Here is a 20,427-nt window from a genome sequence, read left to right as displayed (position 1 = left end):
CTTTTCAAAATATTTATTTATAATATGTTTCGAGATTGGCTATATAGATATGAGTTAGGATAGAAGATCACTCATAATTAAAAGAATATACTTTATGGTTAAATTTTGATGTATTTTATAAAACTACATTTCAATAAATTTTTTGTTTAAGTAGAATTCAGTAAACATAAAAAATAAAAAATATATTTTAATATAAATTAAAAAATACAATTCCCATCAAAATTAAATAATACAAATTATTTACAAATATACTTTATCTAGATTAAATAATAATATTTTTCAGTTTTTTGTAAGTATAACAATTATTTACATAATTTTATAGATCTTGAAATTCAAGTCAATTATTTAGATTTTTTTAAATTTCTTAAAGCATTTTTAAGGTGGGGAATAAATTTAAAAATTAAAAAATGTTATCAAAATTTATTTAATTTATATTATTAAATTTCAACAATTTTTTCTATATTTTCTTATTTTAAACAAAAATTAGTTTATAACTTTAAAACAATTAGCTTCAACACTTTCAAAAAAGTTTTTTTTTTTGTAATATTATTTTAATTAATTTTTTTTAATTTCTAAATTTACTTAAATTAAATTTATTTTATTTTATGCTTTTTCAAATAAATATTTATTTCATTATTATATAAATTATAAAAAATTTAATTTAAAATTATTAATTTTATCTTTTTTAAGTTTTTCTTTTTAATTAGTTTTCTTTTATAAAAACAATAAATATAATTTAAAATTCAAAATAAATTTTTAATTTAAATTTAAAAAATTATTTCACTGAAAATGATAAATAAATTTAAATGAGTTTTTAGATAAAATAAAAGTAAAACCTTTAAAATATAAAATTATAAACAAAACAATTATTTTACAATCAAATTAACAATATTAAAGCAAAAATATTAATTAATCCAAAAATTAAATTTAAAGCATTAGTATTTGAAGTGTTTGAATTATTAGCAGGGGCAGAAGCAACACTAACAGAAAATTGTTATGAAGTAGTGTCAGAGCCAGTTTGCAATCTTCTTAAACGAGCATCTGCAGTTTCAATTTTCATATTTACTTAAATTGTTGCACTTAATGAAGGTTCAACCAAAGGTAATTAAACATGGAGGGATTTGTCATTATGGTTCCAAGCAGTGGCTACAGGATCACAAAGAGCAGTGTAATCAAATACTTAACCTGAGTCGTTTAAGAAAAATAATTATTAGAATGAAAGTTATTTAGTATAAGTAGCATCCTTGAACCATATTCTCAAGTATAAGATATCTCCAACAGTGTATTGAGCACCACTATTTACAGTAACCCAATCAGATTTGTATTATTTACCAGTAACATCCAAATCAGCAACAATAATACAGTTTTGACCAGGTTGACAACCTTGAGTTCTTTGGATATCTACATCAACAGTGAAGGTTTAAACTTAATTTCTGTTGGTGAAAACAGTTGATTACCATCTGTGAGATCTTAATACTGTACCTGAGTATCCGATTAAAATTCTGTAGTTCAAAATTTGAACAATTTGGTTTCCATCAGCACTGACTGTTTGACTATTGGCAAGACCATAGACATCAATAAGAGGAATTTAGATTCTTTGATCACCACTTTTACCACCAGGTAAATTGCTGAGATAAGAACCACCATTTTTAGGAGCAGGTAAATCAACATAATCGACATCTTCATTACCACTATTATTACCTTTGGGTTGATATTAGATATGGGTAACAACATAAGATCTGCAATCAGCCTCACTGAACTATGAGTGAGAAGTATCAATAGAAATATCAGATCTAATATAGTTAGCTTCTGAACCAGATTATCCAGCATTTTCAGTGTAATAGTAACAATCAGTGTTAACATAGAAGTTAGCCATATTCAAAGCCATATCAATATGACATTAGTTATCTTTACTACCAGAAATCAACTGATTGCATGTGAGGGGGTTTAGAGAAGAGGCATAGTAACCACTTTAACAAACACAAGTTCTTTAGTTAGGATCTACTTGAGAGTGATCAGCACTACATGAGAGACAGACATTTCCATTGCATGTAGAACAACTATTGTGACATAATTGAGAAAATGCAATAGAAATAGTAATTAAGAGGATAATAATTTTTTTATTCATTTTTAGATAATGTATTTTTTTTTTTGATTAATTAAATTATAAGTTTAACATAAAACTCAGATACGTATTTATACTAATTTAAAACACAAATAAGTATATATAAATTATTACATATTTTTTATAAACTAACGGCATTAATCAAATTAATATCAGAAAAATTTTTTAACTTTGAATTCTACTTCTAGACTGTATAAAATTTATTAACTAGAATTTAATTAAGCTAATGAAAATAGGAGTCTTTAATTATCATAAAAAAACGGTTTTTTTATACTTTATTAGATAATAATAATATTAAGCATTTTTTGAAGATTTTTTATCAGTTTTAAGAAATAATTAGAGAACAAACATAAAATTGTTACTTCTACCCAAAATATTTATTTAAAATATATTTCTAGATTGGCTAAAGATATATGAGTTAGAAAAATGAAATTTCATTTCAAGAAATCTTTTGTTTAGTACTATTTAGTAAATATAAAAAATATATTTTAATGCAGATTAAAAAATGAGATTCTCTACTAAATTAACTTATACAAAATATTCATAAATATACTTTATCAAAATTAAATAAAAAATAATATTTTTCAGTTTTTTGTAAGAATAACTATTAATTACATTATTTTATATTTCTTGAAATTCAAGTCAGTTATTTAGACTTATATTTTATTTCTTAAAGCATTGTTAAGGTGGGGGATAAATTTAAAAATTAAATTAATAAATACAAAGTATATTATCAAAGTTTATTTTGATTAAACTATTAAGTTTCAACAACTTTTTCGATATTTCTTAATTTTAAATAAAAATTATTTTAAAGACTAACATATATTTTGAAATACTTTAATAGATAATTTATTATTTTAATCAATTTTTGTTTTTTAGTTTGCAATTTATTCAATTAAATGAATTTTATCTTATACTATTTATTATTCTAATAAATTTTAATTTATTTCATTAAGTCATAAATTATAAATATTTTAATTTTTAAATTATTAATTGCTTTCTCTTTAAAGTTTTTTATTTTATTTAGTTTCCATTTATAAAATTTAAAATGTAAAATAAGTTAATAATTTTAATTTAAAAATTATTCTAGATGATAATTGAATTTGAAGGAAATGTTAATTTAAAATAAAAGCAAAGCCTTTAAAATATAAAATTATAAACAAAACAATTATTTTACAATCAAATTAACAATATTAAAGCAAAAATATTAATTAATCCAAAAATTAAATTTAAAGCATTAGTATTTGAAGTGTTTGAATTATTAGCAGGGGCAGAAGCAACACTAACAGAAAATTGTTATGAAGTAGTGTCAGAGCCAGTTTGCAATCTTCTTAAACGAGCATCTGCAGTTTCAATTTTCATATTTACTTAAATTGTTGCACTCAATGAAGGTTCAACCAAAGGTAATTAAACATGGAGGGATTTGTCATTATGATTCCAAGCAGTGGCTACAGGATCGCAAAGAGCAGTGTAATCAAATACTTAACCTGAGTCGTTTAAGAAAAATAATTATTAGAATGAAAGTTATTTAGTATAAGTAGCATCCTTGAACCATATTCTCAAGTATAAGATATCTCCAACAGTGTATTGAGCACCACTATTTACAGTAACCCAATCAGATTTGTATTATTTACCAGTAACATCCAAATCAGCAACGATGATACAGTTTTGACCAGGTTGACAACCTTGAGTTCTTTGGATATCTACATCAACAGTGAAGGTTTAAACTTAATTTCTGTTGGTGAAAACGGTTGATTACCATCTGTGAGATCTTAATACTGTACCTGAGTATCCGATTAAAATTCTGTAGTTCAAAATTTGAACAATTTGGTTTCCATCAGCACTGACTGTTTGGCTATTGGCAAGACCATAGACATCAATAAGAGGAATTTAGATTCTTTGATCACCACTTTTACCACCAGGTAAATTGCTGAGATAAGAACCACCATTTTTAGGAGCAGGTAAATCAACATAATCGACATCTTCATTACCACTATTATTACCTTTGGGTTGATATTAGATATGGGTAACAACATAAGATCTGCAATCAGCCTCACTGAACTATGAGTGGGAAGTATCAATAGAAATATCAGATCTAATGTAATTAGCTTCTGAACCAGATTATCCAGCATTTTCAGTGTAATAGTAACAATCAGTGTTAACATGGAAGTTAGCCATATTTAAAGCCATATCAATATGACATTAGTTATCTTGACTACCAGAAATCAACTGATTGCATGTGAGGGGGTTTAGAGAAGAGGCATAGTAACCACTTTAACAAACACAAGTTCTTTAGTTAGGATCTACTTGAGAGTGATCAGCACTACATGAGAGACAGACATTTCCATTGCATGTAGAACAACTATTGTGACATAATTGAGAAAATGCAATAGAAATAGTAATTAAGAGGATAATAATTTTTTTATTCATTTTTTGATAATGTATTTTTTTTTTAATTGATTAAATTATAAGTTTAAAAAAAATTCAGATACGTATTTATATTAAATAAAGTCTAAATTAATAGTATATATTTACTAATTTATTTCTTTTTGTAAACTAACAGTAATAATCAAATTAATAACAATTAAAATTTGTATATTTAAATATTGGGAAGAAAAATAAAAACTTTTTAAAATCTGATAGAATTTGTTAGCTAGAATTTAATTAAATTATTGATAACATAAAAGATGAGTATACCTATTGTAAAAAAACGTTTTTTTTATACTTTGATAAATATAATTAATCTGATATTTACTGTTTAATATTCTTAACGCTTAAAGAAATATTGATAGAAAAATAGAAAAGCATATTTGTAGTTAAAATATGTTAAAATCAATTCTCTAAAATATGATAAAAAATGATAACTCAAATAAGTGAAAAACATTTTGATTAGTTTTTATGTTTTTTTATATGAATAGTAATTTATTCGTTTTGCTAGATTTTTCGATTTGATAAAAATTAAATACAATTTACAATAATGATGATTATTGAAAAATGCTCCAATAAAGTTAAACTAACTTAAACAAATTATTTATAAATTTCAATTGCCAAAAAATAACAGATTTTAATTTTTCAGTTTTTTGTAAATTTAACTAAGGATTACATTATTTTATAATTACTGGAACCAAATATATTAATCAAGTTCATTTTTAATTACTTTAAGTATATTTATGGTGCGGATATATTAAAAAATTAACAAGTAAAAAATTTAAGTATAATATGTTAATTAATTTATTTATTTTTATTAAATTTCAACATCCAAAAATATTTATCTTTTTTAATTTTAAACTTTAATAAATTTTGGCATTCTAAATTTAATAGTTAATAGATAATAAAAAAAGAGTGTGTTTTACTCATAATTTAATTTTTTAATAATGCATTTTTAATTTTTTTCTCCTCAATTTAATTAAAATTATTTTTTTTAATCTGATTAAATTTTAAAAAATCACTGATTTAAATTTTTTTCACTTTTCTTTTTTTTTTACTATTATGATATTTATTTTTTATTATTAAGGATTAAAATAATTCACAATAAAATTATGTTTGTTATTTTAATAAATGAAAAAATATATTTTTAGTTCTAAATTTTATTTATTTGGTAGTAAGTAGATAATAAGATAAACTTTTAAAATACAAAGTATGTAAATAATTTTATATTCAAATTAATAATATTAAAGCAAAAATATTAATTAATCCAAAAATTAAATTTAAAGCATTAGTATTTGAAGTGTTTGAATTATTAGCAGGTGCAGAAGCAACACTAACAGAGAATTGTTATGAAGTAGTGTCAGAGCCAGTTTGCAATCTTCTTAAACGAGCATCTGCAGTTTCAATTTTCATATTTACTTAAATTGTTGCACTCAATGAAGGTTCAACCAAAGGTAATTAAACATGGAGGGATTTGTCATTATGGTTCCAAGCAGTGGCAACAGGATCACAAAGAGCAGTGTAATCAAATACTTAACCTGAGTCGTTTAAGAAAAATAATTATTAGAATGAAAGTTATTTAGTATAAGTAGCATCCTTGAACCATATTCTCAAGTATAAGATATCTCCAACAGTGTATTGAGCACCACTATTTACAGTAACCCAATCAGATTTGTATTATTTACCAGTAACATCTAAATCAGCTACGATGATACAGTTTTGACCAGGTTAACAACCTTAAGTTCTTTGGATATCTACATCAACAGTGAAGGTTTAAACTTAGTTTCTGTTGGTGAAAACAGTTGATTACCATCTGTGAGATCTTAATACTGTACCTGAGTATCCGATTAAAATTCTGTAGTTCAAAATTTGAACAATTTGGTTTCCATCAGCACTGACTGTTTGACTATTGGCAAGACCATAGACATCAATAAGAGGAATTTAGATTCTTTGATCACCACTTTTACCACCAGGTAAATTGCTGAGATAAGAACCACCATTAGCAGGAGCAGGTAAATCAACATAATCGACATCTTCATTACCGCTATGATTACCTTTAGGTTAATATTAGATATGGGTAACAACATAAGATCTGCAATCAGCCTCACTGAACTATGAGTGAGAAGTATCAATAGAAATATCAGATCTAATGTAATTAGCTTCTAAACCAGATTATCCAGCATTTTCAGTGTAATAGTAACAATCAGTGTTAACATAGAAGTTAGCCATATTCAAAGCCATATCAATATGACATTAGTTATCTTTACTACCAGAAATCAACTGATTGCATGTGAGGGGGTTTAGAGAAGAGGCATAGTAACCACTTTAACAAACACAAGTTCTTTAGTTAGGATCTACTTGAGAGTGATCAGCACTACATGAGAGACAGACATTTCCATTGCATGTAGCACAACTATTATGACATAATTGAGAAAATACGAGAGGTATTAAAATTAAAGTAATGAGTAATATTTGTTTCATTTTAAGATTTTTTTTAATTTGTTATTTATTGTTTTTTTGTTTTATTAGCTTGCAAAAATGTTGCATTTAAACTAATATAAGTGAAATAACCGCACTTTATATTTATGAAATAAGGGAATAGATATCATTAGAATAAAATACATTAAATTCACTATAAAAAATTCAAATTCTAGTAATAATTATCAGTTTTTTTAATTAAATCAAGTATTAGAAGCTAATCAAATAAATATTGAAAGAATATATTAACTTAATATACCTAAAATATATATATAAATAAATAAATAAAATATTAGATAAAAAACAAATGTAAACTAATTATTTGTGCATATCTTTGTATTTAAATATTCATTATAATATTTAAAATTAATTTGACTTTTTTATTAACAAAAATAAAAGTATATATTTGAGAATAGTAAAAGTTTAGCTGATGAGAGCATTTCTAATATATCAAATTTATTAATTCACTAGATAAATTAAATATAATCTATCAGATTTAGCAACAAATTTTATTTTTATAATTTTGAAATGAATGAGTATGAAAAGAAAGTTTTAAATTTCTTTTAACTGATTTATTTATTGATTACTAACATTCCAATAATTATTAAAAGCATGAATTTTTACTGAGCTTAAGTAGAAGTATTTTTTTATGTTGATAGGTTTGTTTGTTTAAATTGTATTTTAAGAAAGGACGTTATTTAAAAATATAAATTTAAAATTTCAATTTAAATATTTCATAAATCATTTTTACAATGAAAAAATTTTAGTATATGTAAATTCATTTTGTTAATAATTTTATCATTATACTTTTAAAAATCTAAGAAAAATAAATAGCAAAATTGGTTTTGTTTTATGAAGTAAATTTTTTGCGTTATTTTAACTAATCAATTAAAATTTCAAAATAGTTAAAAAGAAAAAAATTAATATAGCTAATTTTTGAATTACGAAGCACTTTAGTTTTTAGAATAAGAAGATGTAAATATTTTATTTACTTTTAATCAGTAAACTGAAGTAATTGTAAAAATAGTAGAAAGCAACATATTAATCAAAATAACATTTAGTTTTTCAATTGTAGGTTTTATCTCATTGTTAAAAAATATTACATTTCACATTTAATAATAATAAAAAGTAGAATACAAATTTTCTAAAAATAATTAAAATAATATTTTTGTTTTATTAGTTAAAGAAAGGAGGAAATATCATATTTAAAATATATTAAAAAAATACTTCATTTATATTTTATTTTTGAACATGCATACTCATTTATTGAATAAACCTTGAAGTTATTTCAATAAAAATAAAACAAAATAAATGATCATATGTTTCTTTACTTTCTAATAATACTTTCTAGTATTAATAAATACAAATTAGTATTATTAAGGGTAAATTAACTCTTTATTTTTACTTAGTTTCTAGAAGCCCAACATATTTAATTAAGAATTCATCAGTTTACTTGTCAATAGAATTAATCAAAATTTCATAGCATTTAAATTGAATTTTAATTAATTAATAACAATATTTTTGAGTTTAAATTATATATTTCTTTTCTATTTTAAATTTCTTATGTTATCATTAATAATGTAATAATTTAAATGAAAAGTGATTTAACGCAGTAATTTAACAGCTTTTTATATTTTAAAAAAAACCTCACTAACTATTTTAAAATAAAAGACTCCATTTTTTTCTAATAAAATAAACCAAAATAAATTGAATTTATTAATGCTAAAATAAAATAAATATTTTTTATATTTAAAAATAAATTTAAGAAAATAATTTTTTTAAATAACCAATTATTAGTATTTTATGAAAAAAAATAATTTTGCTTTTATCTTTAAATAAAATTTTTATTTTAATTAAAAAAATAATTTTACAAAAATTAAATTAATATCTAATCAGAAATGCTAAAATATAGTAAAAACCAAACATTATTAATCAATTAAGCTAATTAATTTAATTTTCAAATTAAAAATATAATCGAAAGCAAATTTAACATAATAAAAACTAACTTAGAAGTATTAGTTGTTGTCTAATTAGAAGTGCTTGCTGGTGCAGAGCTTACTGAAAGAGAGAATTGTTGAGTAGCACTATTACCTGGTGTTTAAGAGCTTTATAATCTTCTTAAACGTGCATCTGCAGTTTCAATTAGCATATTTACTTGAATAGTTGCACTTAATGAAGGTTCAACTAAAGGTAATTAAACATGGAGGGATTTGTCACTATGATTCCAAGCAGTTGCTACAGGATCACAAAGAGCAGTGTAATCAAATATTTAATTTTAGTCATTTAAGTAGTATAACTTTTAGAATGAAAGCTATTTTGTATAAGATGCATCTTTAAACCATATTCTTAAGTACAAGATATCACCGACAGTGTATTGAGCAGCACTATTTTCTGTAACCCAATCAGATTCGTATTATTTACCAGTAACATCCAAATCAGCAACGATGATACAGTTTTGACCTGGTTAGCAACCTTAAGTTCTTTGGATATCTACATCGATGGTGAAGGTTTAAACTTAATTTCTGTTGGTGAAAACAGTTGATTACCATCTATGGGACCTCAATACTGTACCTTAGAATCCGATTAAAATTCTGAAGTTCAAAATTTGAACAATTTGATTTCCATCAGCACTTACAGTTTGGCTGTGAGCAAGACCATAAACATCAATAAGAGGAATTTAGATTCTTTGATCACCAATATTACCACCAGGTAAATCGCTGAGGTAAGAACCACCATTAGCAGGAGCAGACAAATCAACATAGTCTTAATCTTCGTTTCCACTATTGTTATTCTAGGGTTAAAATTAGACATGAGTAACAAGGTTAGCTCTACAATTAGCATCACTAAATTAAGAGTGAGTGGTATCAATAGAAATATCAGATCTGATGTAGTTAGCTTCTGAACCAGATTACCCAGCATTTTCAGTGTAATAATAACAATCAGTATTAACGTTGAAGTTAGCAATATTTAAAGCCATTTCAACATTACATCCATCCTCTTAACTACCAGAAATCAATTGATTGCAAGTGAGGGGAGTGAGAGAAGAAGCATAGTAGCCACTTGAGCATACACAGGCTCTTTAGTTGGCTTCTACTTCAGAATTATCAGCACTGCATGATAAGCAAATATCTCCATTGCAGGTAGCACAACCATTGTGACACTAAGAAAGTACAATAGGTAAAATGACCAAAGTTAATATTAAAATTTTATTCATTTTTTTATTTTATTATTTATTTTTTTATATCTTTTTAATGATTATCGTTTATAGTATTTCTTGATTATAAATGTCTATCTTTTTAAAGATACTCAAATGAAATAACTTTCCAACAATAATTAGAAAATAACTAACTAAATAACTAGCTATTAATATTTAAAATTAGCTTTTTTTAATTATTAGAAAAATTTTAATTAATTAATTTTGAATTAATAAATGAACAAGTTGTTAAAGAAATCATAAGGTAAAGTATAATTTACTGTAATTTTATAAATGATTTTATTTATTTAACCTAAAAATAATTGTATTTTTTAAATAATAAATATGCATATATTATAAAATGGTTTAGAAAGTAGAGAAGAATTATTAAATAATAATCATCATTAATGCTAATTCAAAATATTAAGAATGAAAAAACAGAAAAAAAGTATTTTTTATGTTAATTTAGTAGAATTTAACAGAGAATAATATTCAAATCATATAATGAAATTATTAAAAAAGCATGTAAAATATAATTCATAGTTTTATAGTCAGCTTTCATTTAGCCTGATTTAATTTTCAATTTAAAATTTCATGCATTTTAATTTAATTTATAGAAAGATTTCTGGAAATGAATTAATTTATTTATTTATTTAAATGTTTTCCCGGATGTATAAAGAAAATTTTAAATAAAGATGAATAAGGATTTAACAGAACTCATTAAAAGCTTCATACTTATTATTTCAAAATAGTATAAATGAATATTATTCGGAGATAATATATTTTCTTTCATTTAAAAATTTATTTATTTTAATGTTGTATAAAAAAATGAGATGGATGCAGTTCAGTTTATGTAAATATTTTAGGAAAGGTTAAAATAGTTATTTTTAATTTTTAAAATATTAAACCAAAATTTAAATATAAAAAAACGTTAATTAACTTATGATGAATTTGTTTTTATAAAAAAATTTTCCAAGCTTGCTAAGCACAATTATGAGATTTAAAATCTAAATTAAAAAAATCTTTCCTAATTTTTTCTTTTTAAAAATTAAATCATAAAGAAATATAAAAGAAAATCTTAATATTATTGCCTCTATACAATTATGTCATTCAGTTAATATTTAAAAAAAATACTTTTTATTCTAATTACAGTGATACATTTTTAGATTATTTTACTATTTAAAATGAATTTACTGATAAAATTTATAGAAGTAAGGCAAAAAAAAATAATTTTAAAATATTGGTTTTAGATATTTTTAATTTAAACTCACACAGCAAAACCTTTCTAAACTGGGTATCTATAAGACAAAAATTATGCCCAAAATATAGAGATTCCAAGTTTATAGATTAAGGAGTGCTCAATTTATATAGGTGTCCAGTTTAACAGTTTCCTTATATTTCTAATTATTATTATTAAATTTAATATTTTTAATTAAAATTTATCTTTGTAAAATGATTATTTATAAGATTTATTTAGGATTTATTTATGATTAAAATTTATTGTTAATTTTTTAAATAGAGTTAAAAATAATTTAGTTCATAAAATAATTAAAAAAATATTTTAATCTTTATTTTTTTTAAATTTAAAATAAAATTATTTTTAATAAAATTTAAATTTTAATTTAATTTCATAGAATAATAAAAACTCGCATTACTTTAATTTACTCAATATATTTAAGATAATAACAAATTGAATGAAAAAAATTCGAGTTATTCATTTCTACATCAAAATATTGAAAGGAAAATCCAACTATATGAATCATTAAAAATAAATCTTAGAATTATTAATATTTTATTAATTGCTCTGTATTTTCATTCAAATTAGTTAGTACTTATTCTATTTTAAGCCTTTGTAATAAAGAAAAATGAGGAATTTGTAGCATTTTAGATATTATGCTATTACATGATATAAAAATGAGAGAATCGAGACATTCTAATCGTTTTAAAATATAAAATTTATAAATCACTAATTTTGAATTTGAGTGGACATGAAAAAGTATTCTGCTGTATAGTAATAGATTATCAAAAATGTTTAGAAGTTGAACCATTTAGATAGAAAGAATTGGTAAGTTGATAATCCATACTACGAGTGTGTTCAGAAATCTATCTATGGATGTTTACATTTTATCTCTGATGAGTTTGGAAGTGCATTTTGCTATGATGGAAAAAATGGTTATATTATGACTTGTGCTCATTGTGTTATTGAGAATGAAGATGAAGATAAAGATGATAATATTAATCATTCTTTTGAAGATTAGCCAAATTAGAATAGTGTTGTATCACCATAGAAAAAAAGAGGAAGACCTAAAAAAATTTAGGAGCCATAGCAGCAAACTAAACCCAAATAAATATTTCATTTGATATTTGCAAATGGTGAGGATGTAGAATGCAAATTGGTAAAATATAATAAAAAATTAGATATAGCAATCTTAAAGATCATAAAAAGAGGTACAGATATATCTGAAAAAATATATCCTTAAATTGAAATCTTTTAAGAAGGGGAATTAAAAAAATTTGAAGAGTTAATATGTATTGGTTAACCAGCGTATCATGACATGGAGAGTGTCAGATCATAAAAAACTAACTATCCTCCATTTTACATTTCAAAAGGATATTTTGAAGGTTATACTCTTGATCCCATTTATGGAGTATAAGAAAAAGGGTTAGGTCCTTTGAAGCATTCTTGCTGGACTTATTGGGGTCATAGTGGTTCACCTATCATCAACCTCTAAGGAAAAGTTATAGGCATCCATAATAGCTGGAATGAAATTAATGGGATGAGACATGGAGTTAGCATTCATGCTATTAGAGAGTTTTAAAAGCTACATCCACATCTTTTCTCATTCTAAAATGATAAAAAAGATTTATGAAAGTGAATAATTTAATAATTAATTCAAATATAAGTAATTAATTATAAATAAAATATAAATATTTCTTGTTACATAAATATAATATATTAAATTTTATTATTTTTTTCATTTTATAATTAAAATAAATATTATTTTAATTAACTATATAGAGAAGAAGACATTAAAAATTGTATATGTCATACTTAATTAGAAATTTTTCATTATTTTGATTATGTAATAAAAAATAGTAAATTTATTTTAACAAGTAATTATAAACTATTCCTAATGTTGATAATTAGTTGTCAAATAAATAATCTTTTAAAAAATACTTCTGCTCGTTTTAATTCAATCATTTTAAATTAAATAAAAATAAAAATATATGATTAAAAGCAGTGCTAGAATTAGAAAAAAATTCTTTTTGGTAAACCCGAAAGGTTTATCTAAAAAAAATTGTAAAAAGTTAAAAATATTTGTAAAATTTTGGCTTTTTATGTATTCCCTTTACTATATATATATGTCCTTTATATTAGATATTAAATATTCTTTTGAGACAAAAATTTGATACAAAAGCTTCTATATTTTTTAACTATTATTTATTTATTTTATTAATAGATTTATATCTTTTCTAGAAACTCTGTTGTATTCTTCTATTTGATACTGCTAAAAAATCAATTTAATATATTATCATTTCATAATTATTGCATTTTTTTGAAGATGTTTTATACAAATGAGTGATTTGGAGGAAAAACTTTGAGAGCTAAAGCTAATGAATCGTCAAATGTTTATCTTGCCTTTTCTTTTTCGTTCATATTTAATTCATTTTCTGCTTTCATAGTCAAAATAACTGAGCGAGATAAAGGAGTTATTAGCTTTTAATCTTTGTCTTATGTTTAAATTACCTTCTCAATTTTATCTACTAATTATTTTGTCTACTCAGACTTAAATACTTGAGGATAGTTAAGATGTACTTTGAGAATTGAGCTAGAAGCGATTGAAAATATTTAAGCATCTTAGGGTGTTTTGATAGATATGTTATCTAAAACAGTTTGTAAATAAGATATACTGTCTACATAATTTTTTTCAGATCTGCTTAAAAGATCTCCTACAAGACAGTTCATTTTTATCAAATACACTCCATTCTTGTGATATACTTCTTATCCAACTTTAATTCCTTTTTGATAATATTTTATAGCTTCTTCAAAGTTTTATTTCTTTTTAAAGATATTTCCTAATTTTTCATAAACTTTAGCTAAAAGATGAACATTCTCTTCTATCAGAGTTTCTGAAAACTCAGTATATTCTTCAATCATAGATGCAACTTGTTTATACATTTCTAATATTTATTACTCTAATTGCTCGTTGTTATTGTTAGTATTTTGAATCTTTTCTTCAATCATAAGAGCCTTTCTATAAAAAATACTGGGATTTAAATACTGGTAAAATGCCATATTATTATTTTGGTATTCCTCAAGATGGCTAATAAGTGTAGTAAATATTTTATCAGCTAAATCTGTATTCTTAAATCTCATGTTATAATCAGCAAGAGTCATCATAGTCATCATTGCTTTTTCAGATTCATTAAATGGAGATTAATTTTCAAGCTTCACTGTTAAATCATATAATTTATCAGTTATTTATTATCCATTTGGTAATTATGAAGTTTCTAATTCAAATTTAGCTGAGTCTTAAATTACTTTTTGAGGATTAAAAGCAAATTAAAACCTCCCTACATTAGAAAGATTGAGCCATACTGGAGAATTCTTAAATGAATTTTTTAGTAAATGAATCATTTATATTATTTTTTTGAGTTGATTATATTTTAGTAAATAATCTAAATAAATATTTGACAAATTTTTTTTTATTTCAAATAAAGCCAAAATATATATTTAACAAAATCTTACTTAAGGTTTTTAGATTATTCTTTAAAGTTTCTTTTATGCATTGTATCTTTATTAATTCTACTAAGTCATATATTTATATTTTACAAGAATATTGTTTATTCTCATTTTTAATCTATAAAAATTATTAAATTTTATAAAATAAACATACTGTAGTTCTTTATTTTAAATAGTAGGTGTTAGCCATACTATAAACCTTAAAAATAAAAATGTTAGGTCAAAACATTGATGAATATGAATTTAAAAAAATTCACATATTAAAGATTATCAAATACCAATTATACAATTTTTATAATCTAATATAAATATTCACATTATGTTTATTGGTAAGTATTCTATTGTTTGAATTTCCACTCTTAACAATAATTAAAACTTTATAAATAAATTTGAAAGGTAAGTAAAAAACAATTTAAATGGGCTTTTAAAGTAATAAGGTATTAAAAAAAAGCTGTTTTAAGATAACAAAATATTTTTATATAAGAATATAGAATATATAATTTACTAACTAACTATCTGATATTTAGTATAAAATAAGACAAATTAGAAACAGTCTATTCAAAAGAATATGTTGATTTCGTTATGTCTTTTTAGGTTAATATTATGAAATTTATTTTTAAATAAAAATTTATAATGTAATTAATGCTGTTTTTTTGTTTGTATCTATCTAATGGAGCACAGTTAATTAATTCGCTAACTATATCCAAGTATATCAACTATTAAAAGATTCATCTCTTAGTAATTGAGAGACATTTAACTTTTAATATCTTCTGTCTGGTTCTTTGTATTCTTTCTTATCACCTGGTTTCTAAGAGAATTTAGAAATATTTTCTATTTTATTTTATACACTTAACTTTCTTTGGTTGTTATTTGGTGTTGAAATGGAGAGGCTGTTTTGGCTTTTTTGCTCCATTAGAGATTTTCTGGCTTTCTTGAGCACTCTTTTAAGACCTAGTGCTATCATAACAGATGCAGTAAATTTAGTAGTTTTTCTTATGGCTTTTTCCAAATCTGAGTTTTCTACTGTGAGGGTATGATCTATAACATTTTTTAGGATAAACTCCCCATCACCTGTGATCCATGGATGCACCTTTTGAAAAGACAAAAAAAAATTAAACAGTTTTACTATAAAATATATTTACAAGCATTCCCTTAGCAGTTATTCTTTTCATAGGATTTTTATCAAGCATTCTAAATAGAAGATCTTTGGCCTATTCGGGTATTTCTGGGATTGGAGGTAAAACAATCCTATTAAATATAAATTTATTAAGTAATTTTTTAAAATGTATTTTTATTTACTCCTTTTGACAAATTTCGTTCTTCAGTTCTATTAATTTTTTCTCTTTAAAAGGTACACTTCCATAAATCATTATATACAAAGTTACTCCTGTTGCCCAGATATCTAAAGGAGGTGCTTTAAAAACCTTTTCTAATAATTGTCAGTAACAATTAAAGTTATTATATATATATATTGCTTTTTAAAGAAATAAAAGTACTTTCCCAAGATTCAGGAGCCATAAATGCTTTAGTACCAGCATTCGAGGAAGTTTCATCACTTTTTTCCATAAGAGTTGAAATACCAAAATCTGCTACTTTTAGATTATCATTTTCATCTATTAATAAATTATCTGGTTTGATGTCTCTATGGCAAATTTGAGCAAAGTTGTGCACTTTAATTTATTATTTTAATTATAAGTTAGTCATGGATTATGATTAAAATTTTAATACTGTAATCTAGAGCTAGTGTCATATGCCTCATGTATCTAAGAGCAGAATTAAGATCAATTGATTTAGGTTCGTTTTACCTATTTTTTAGCTTACCATTATCATCATATAGCTCAGAATATCTGATAGGATCTTAGCTCTAAATAGTTGCCTTAAAATATCCTGATGAAAGAATAGCTCCTCTCTTCATATATTCCATAACTAAATAGAGCTTGTTATTTTCGCTATCATCAATGACTTCATGGAGTTTCACAATATTAGGGTGGTCTACCTTCTTCATTATTGCAATTTCTTATTCCAAAAGAGTAAACGCATTAATCTTTTGTGAAACAAGTTTTTTCTTTAGTTTATTTTTGTTAGAAACTTTTATAGCGTAGTATTTCTAATTTATTTCATCTAATCCAAGTTTTACTTTTCCGCAAGCTCCTCTTAGTTAAATTAAAAATATTCATTGAAAAAAAGGTATTGTTTTTCTTGATTTTAAAGTATTATTTGATAAATTAAAAAAAATTTTTATGTTTTGTAGAAATATTGTTAGGGCATTTGATGGGAATTAAAAATGGAAATATATTTTATTTGAATTTGAGATTAAAATTTTGTTTAAAAACTCATTTGAATTTTGCAAAATTACCTTCCCAATTCTTTGATAAGTGTGTACTGATTGATTTATTTTTAACCTTCTTTATTTATTTCTTTCTGAATAGAGTTTGTGTGTAAGACCCTCGAGCTATTTTTGAGAGGAGATGAAATACTAATCTAAAATTCATCCCTACTTGCACTACTATTTCTACTACTCCTACTGTTTTCAGTTCTTTCAAAATCACAGATTAAATTACTTGTGTTTTAAGCCGAATTAGCCCCATTTTATTCAGATTAAAATTTATTTAAATTTAAGTCTTTCAAAATAGAAAGAGGGCTCTTTTATAAAGCAAATTCATCTGTTTTAGGAACATCAAATGTCTTTTATGCTCTTAGGTTATTGTGTGCTAATATATTATGTTTATCGTCCATGCCTTTGACGATTTATTCTAACTCTTCAGTCATATTTGTTTCTTGCTTTTTTAACTTGTTAATTTTTTAAATTTCAGTATTGAAAGTGTATTTTTTTTCTTTGTTTTCAGGTTTTGATCCATTATTATTTAAAAGAGAATTATTTATTGGGGAAGCATTTGAAATTGTATCATTCACTGTGTCGAAAGTATTGAGTCTATTCAAGTTTTATATTAAACCTAGCTAACTAGGTTATGGTGGTTGTTTGTTGCTGCTGTTAGGAGTATTTTATTATGATGGATTGCTGTTTGTTAAGCTTATTGTTTGAGCTTTTGTTTTTTCAAGCCTTTTTTATTGAATAGTAGGTATCTTCATATAATCATCTGATTTAATAGACAGTAAATTCGTTGGCTATTGAAAGACTTAATTTTATTTCTCTTCTTATTGATTGTTGGGGGTTTAAGCTATAATTTGTTTAGATTATTCCTCCTGCACCTGCAGCTTTTTACTTTATTCTTTATACTCATTTTTAGTACTTTCTCTTTTGCGAATTTAATTTTCTTCGATATTTGAGGCATTTTCCTCTTCTTTCTAACTTTCCTATGCTGTTTACTTTTTGGGTAAGTGGAGGGACTATAAAATAGTATTTCTCCTTTCTTAAATTGGTATTTATGGCATTTTTTGAATTTCTTGTTCTTTCTAATTAGCTTATTATTCTGATTATTGTTTAGAAAACTAAGAAGAATAGACAGATTCAAATTTATTCTGAGTAACTTTTTATGGTTACTACTTAACTTAAGTTTAATCTGATTAGTTCATTTGCTACTTTTTTATTATTTTTAACAAATTAACATTGTTAGAGACAGGATTGACTTATTTTATGGGTTTTTCCATAAGCTTGGCGTTATTCCAAGTACTATTACTAGGAGATCCATTCGATTAATAAGAATTTTGTTTTTTTTTGAAATCTGAAAGTAAATTACGAGTAAAATCGAATTTAACTGGAATTCCTTGATTAGAATAATCGTTCTCAATTTGCATAAGAATCTACGAGTCCATTAGACTATCTTGCTTATCAGAGGGAATCAGATCATCTTCAATAAAATAGTCGCTTTTATCATAATTATATTATTCTATATATTAAGAGAAATACTCATTCTATGGATTTTGAGGCTCTTACGTTTTTATCTTTTTTAAAATGTCTTCTTATTTCATGAATTCCAAGATTCCTTTTATTGGCTTAGAGCGTGATGGTGTGCTTTAACTTTACTGATCAACAACACTTCTTTTGTATTAATTATTTGGTAAGCTTTACTATTATGACTATTTATTTATATCTAACATCTTTTAAAATGGATTTTATCCTGATTAATTTTGCTGCCCATTAGTTTCACTGCTTGAAACTACTTGGTTTTAAGGCTATTGTTGACTTTGATTGTTTATTTACTAATTAACCCCCGAAATTTACTGCTAAGATTATTTGTTTTAATTTGTCAATTTCTAGCCATTATGTTAGCTTGTTTAAACTGTTGGAACTTAGTTTATTTAACTAGTTGTTTGATCAGCTTTACTCTCTTTGTTTTCATCATTATTAGCCCGTATAGTTTATTCTATCTTTTTAATTTTATTTTTAAAAATAATTTGAAATAAATTTTGAAAGATTACTTACTTTATTAGGTATGCTTTCAGGAGTTTTTTTAGTTTGCTGTATCTTATTTGATTCTTAATTTTTAAGTGAATTAGTTTCTATCGTATTACTTTATACAGTCTATTCTTACGAAGGACCACTTTAACTGTTTTTCTACTTTTTAATACAATTAATAAAAATTTGTATAATTTAAAAACAAAATGTACTTAGTCACTCATAGTTTATTTGATCTCTGTTTCTTACTATTTAGATTGTTCAAATTAGCTTTTTTTTTAAATTTTCTATTTATCTACTTAATCGCTTGACTATTATTATAGTTAAATATCTTTTGATAGAGATTCTTAGCTACTTTACTCTGGAATTTACTGTAATGGTGATTTTTCTATATTAGATTGCTCGCTCTCCTAAGATTATTTCTTTTTTGCTTCGATAATTTTTTATTTTTTCAATTATGATTAAACATCTGCTTTAATTTCTAATGTTTTAATTTCCTCTTACAAATTACCTTCGCTATCATAAGGGGGGATAATAAATATCTATTTAATAGCTGCTTGAGCATTAAGAGGAGTGGTGAGACTTATTCCATCATTAACATTTTTTTCTTCTTATTTTATATCCTAGTTATCCTCTCTTTTCAAGCCATCTTATTTTTTACTCTCATTTAAATTATTTTAATTCAATTAATCCTGCTACTGGAGCATCCCTACTGATGTATCTATTGGTGTAGGCTTACCAATCCGCTTTTTAATATCTTTTTGTGGATCTTATTTGATCCCTGAAGAACCACAACCCATAACAACTTAAAATTTTGTTGCTATCCTAATAAAAGAGTTCTTAAATAAAATCGTAAAATCTATTTAAAGACCTATATTTTAATCTTATTAATAAAAAATTTAGCTAAGTATTGATTATTATTATAATTTATGGTTTTTACACAATATTTTAATTAAAATAACAACATCTAAAATTTTATAATGAAACTTTAACTTTATAGTGATTCTTTACAAATCGATTCATTGCCTCAGTTTTAAAATTTTAACAAAAAAAAATAATCTCAAATAAATAATTCTATCATATTTTATTTTGTTTTAAATTAC

At 23.6% G+C, this 20,427-nt stretch overlaps 7 protein-coding genes across 7 annotated transcripts; 1 reads left to right on the top strand and 6 right to left on the bottom strand. All coding sequences in view use genetic code 6, as the record gives it.

Moving 5' to 3' along the window:
- Positions 1-877: 877 nt before the first annotated feature.
- On the bottom strand, positions 878-2,128 carry TTHERM_00437470 (hypothetical protein; the record flags this gene model as incomplete). The annotated part of the gene is made up of 1 exon (XM_001017743.2): positions 878-2,128. One exon carries the CDS (start codon positions 2,126-2,128, stop codon positions 878-880), a length of 1,251 nt encoding a protein of 416 aa, XP_001017743.1.
- Positions 2,129-3,304: 1,176 nt separating this feature from the next.
- TTHERM_00437480 (hypothetical protein) lies at positions 3,305-4,555 on the bottom strand (the record flags this gene model as incomplete). Its single annotated transcript, XM_001017744.1, has 1 exon — positions 3,305-4,555. The coding sequence occupies one exon, from the start codon at positions 4,553-4,555 to the stop codon at positions 3,305-3,307; it is 1,251 nt and encodes a 416-aa protein (XP_001017744.1).
- A 1,227-nt stretch (positions 4,556-5,782) lies between these two features.
- TTHERM_00437490 (hypothetical protein) lies at positions 5,783-7,033 on the bottom strand (the record flags this gene model as incomplete). The annotated part of the gene is made up of 1 exon (XM_001017745.1): positions 5,783-7,033. The coding sequence occupies one exon, from the start codon at positions 7,031-7,033 to the stop codon at positions 5,783-5,785; it is 1,251 nt and encodes a 416-aa protein (XP_001017745.1).
- Positions 7,034-8,987: 1,954 nt separating this feature from the next.
- Positions 8,988-10,244, bottom strand: TTHERM_00437500 (hypothetical protein; the record flags this gene model as incomplete). The annotated part of the gene is made up of 1 exon (XM_001017746.2): positions 8,988-10,244. One exon carries the CDS (start codon positions 10,242-10,244, stop codon positions 8,988-8,990), a length of 1,257 nt encoding a protein of 418 aa, XP_001017746.2.
- Positions 10,245-12,211: 1,967 nt separating this feature from the next.
- TTHERM_00437510 (AT hook motif protein) lies at positions 12,212-13,093 on the top strand (the record flags this gene model as incomplete). Its single annotated transcript, XM_001017747.1, has 1 exon — positions 12,212-13,093. One exon carries the CDS (start codon positions 12,212-12,214, stop codon positions 13,091-13,093), a length of 882 nt encoding a protein of 293 aa, XP_001017747.1.
- Positions 13,094-13,761: 668 nt separating this feature from the next.
- On the bottom strand, positions 13,762-14,862 carry TTHERM_00437520 (tetratricopeptide repeat protein; the record flags this gene model as incomplete). Its single annotated transcript, XM_001017748.1, has 1 exon — positions 13,762-14,862. The coding sequence occupies one exon, from the start codon at positions 14,860-14,862 to the stop codon at positions 13,762-13,764; it is 1,101 nt and encodes a 366-aa protein (XP_001017748.1).
- An 817-nt stretch (positions 14,863-15,679) lies between these two features.
- TTHERM_00437530 (Serine/Threonine kinase domain protein) lies at positions 15,680-20,196 on the bottom strand (the record flags this gene model as incomplete). Its single annotated transcript, XM_001017749.2, has 8 exons — positions 19,537-20,196; positions 19,352-19,483; positions 17,324-19,296; positions 16,696-17,120; positions 16,464-16,637; positions 16,267-16,396; positions 16,110-16,215; positions 15,680-16,057 (listed from the first exon to the last, which is right to left on the bottom strand). The coding sequence occupies exons 1-8, from the start codon at positions 20,122-20,124 to the stop codon at positions 15,680-15,682; spliced, it is 3,906 nt and encodes a 1,301-aa protein (XP_001017749.1). The 5' UTR covers positions 20,125-20,196.
- Positions 20,197-20,427: the final 231 nt, after the last annotated feature.

The sequence above is a fragment of the Tetrahymena thermophila genome, assembly GCF_000189635.1.
Source record: "Tetrahymena thermophila SB210 genomic scaffold scf_8254607, whole genome shotgun sequence".
NCBI classification, from domain to species: domain Eukaryota; phylum Ciliophora; class Oligohymenophorea; order Hymenostomatida; family Tetrahymenidae; genus Tetrahymena; species Tetrahymena thermophila.
Note: the sequence above shows the minus strand (reverse complement) of the source record. Positions and strands in the feature narration are given on the sequence as shown.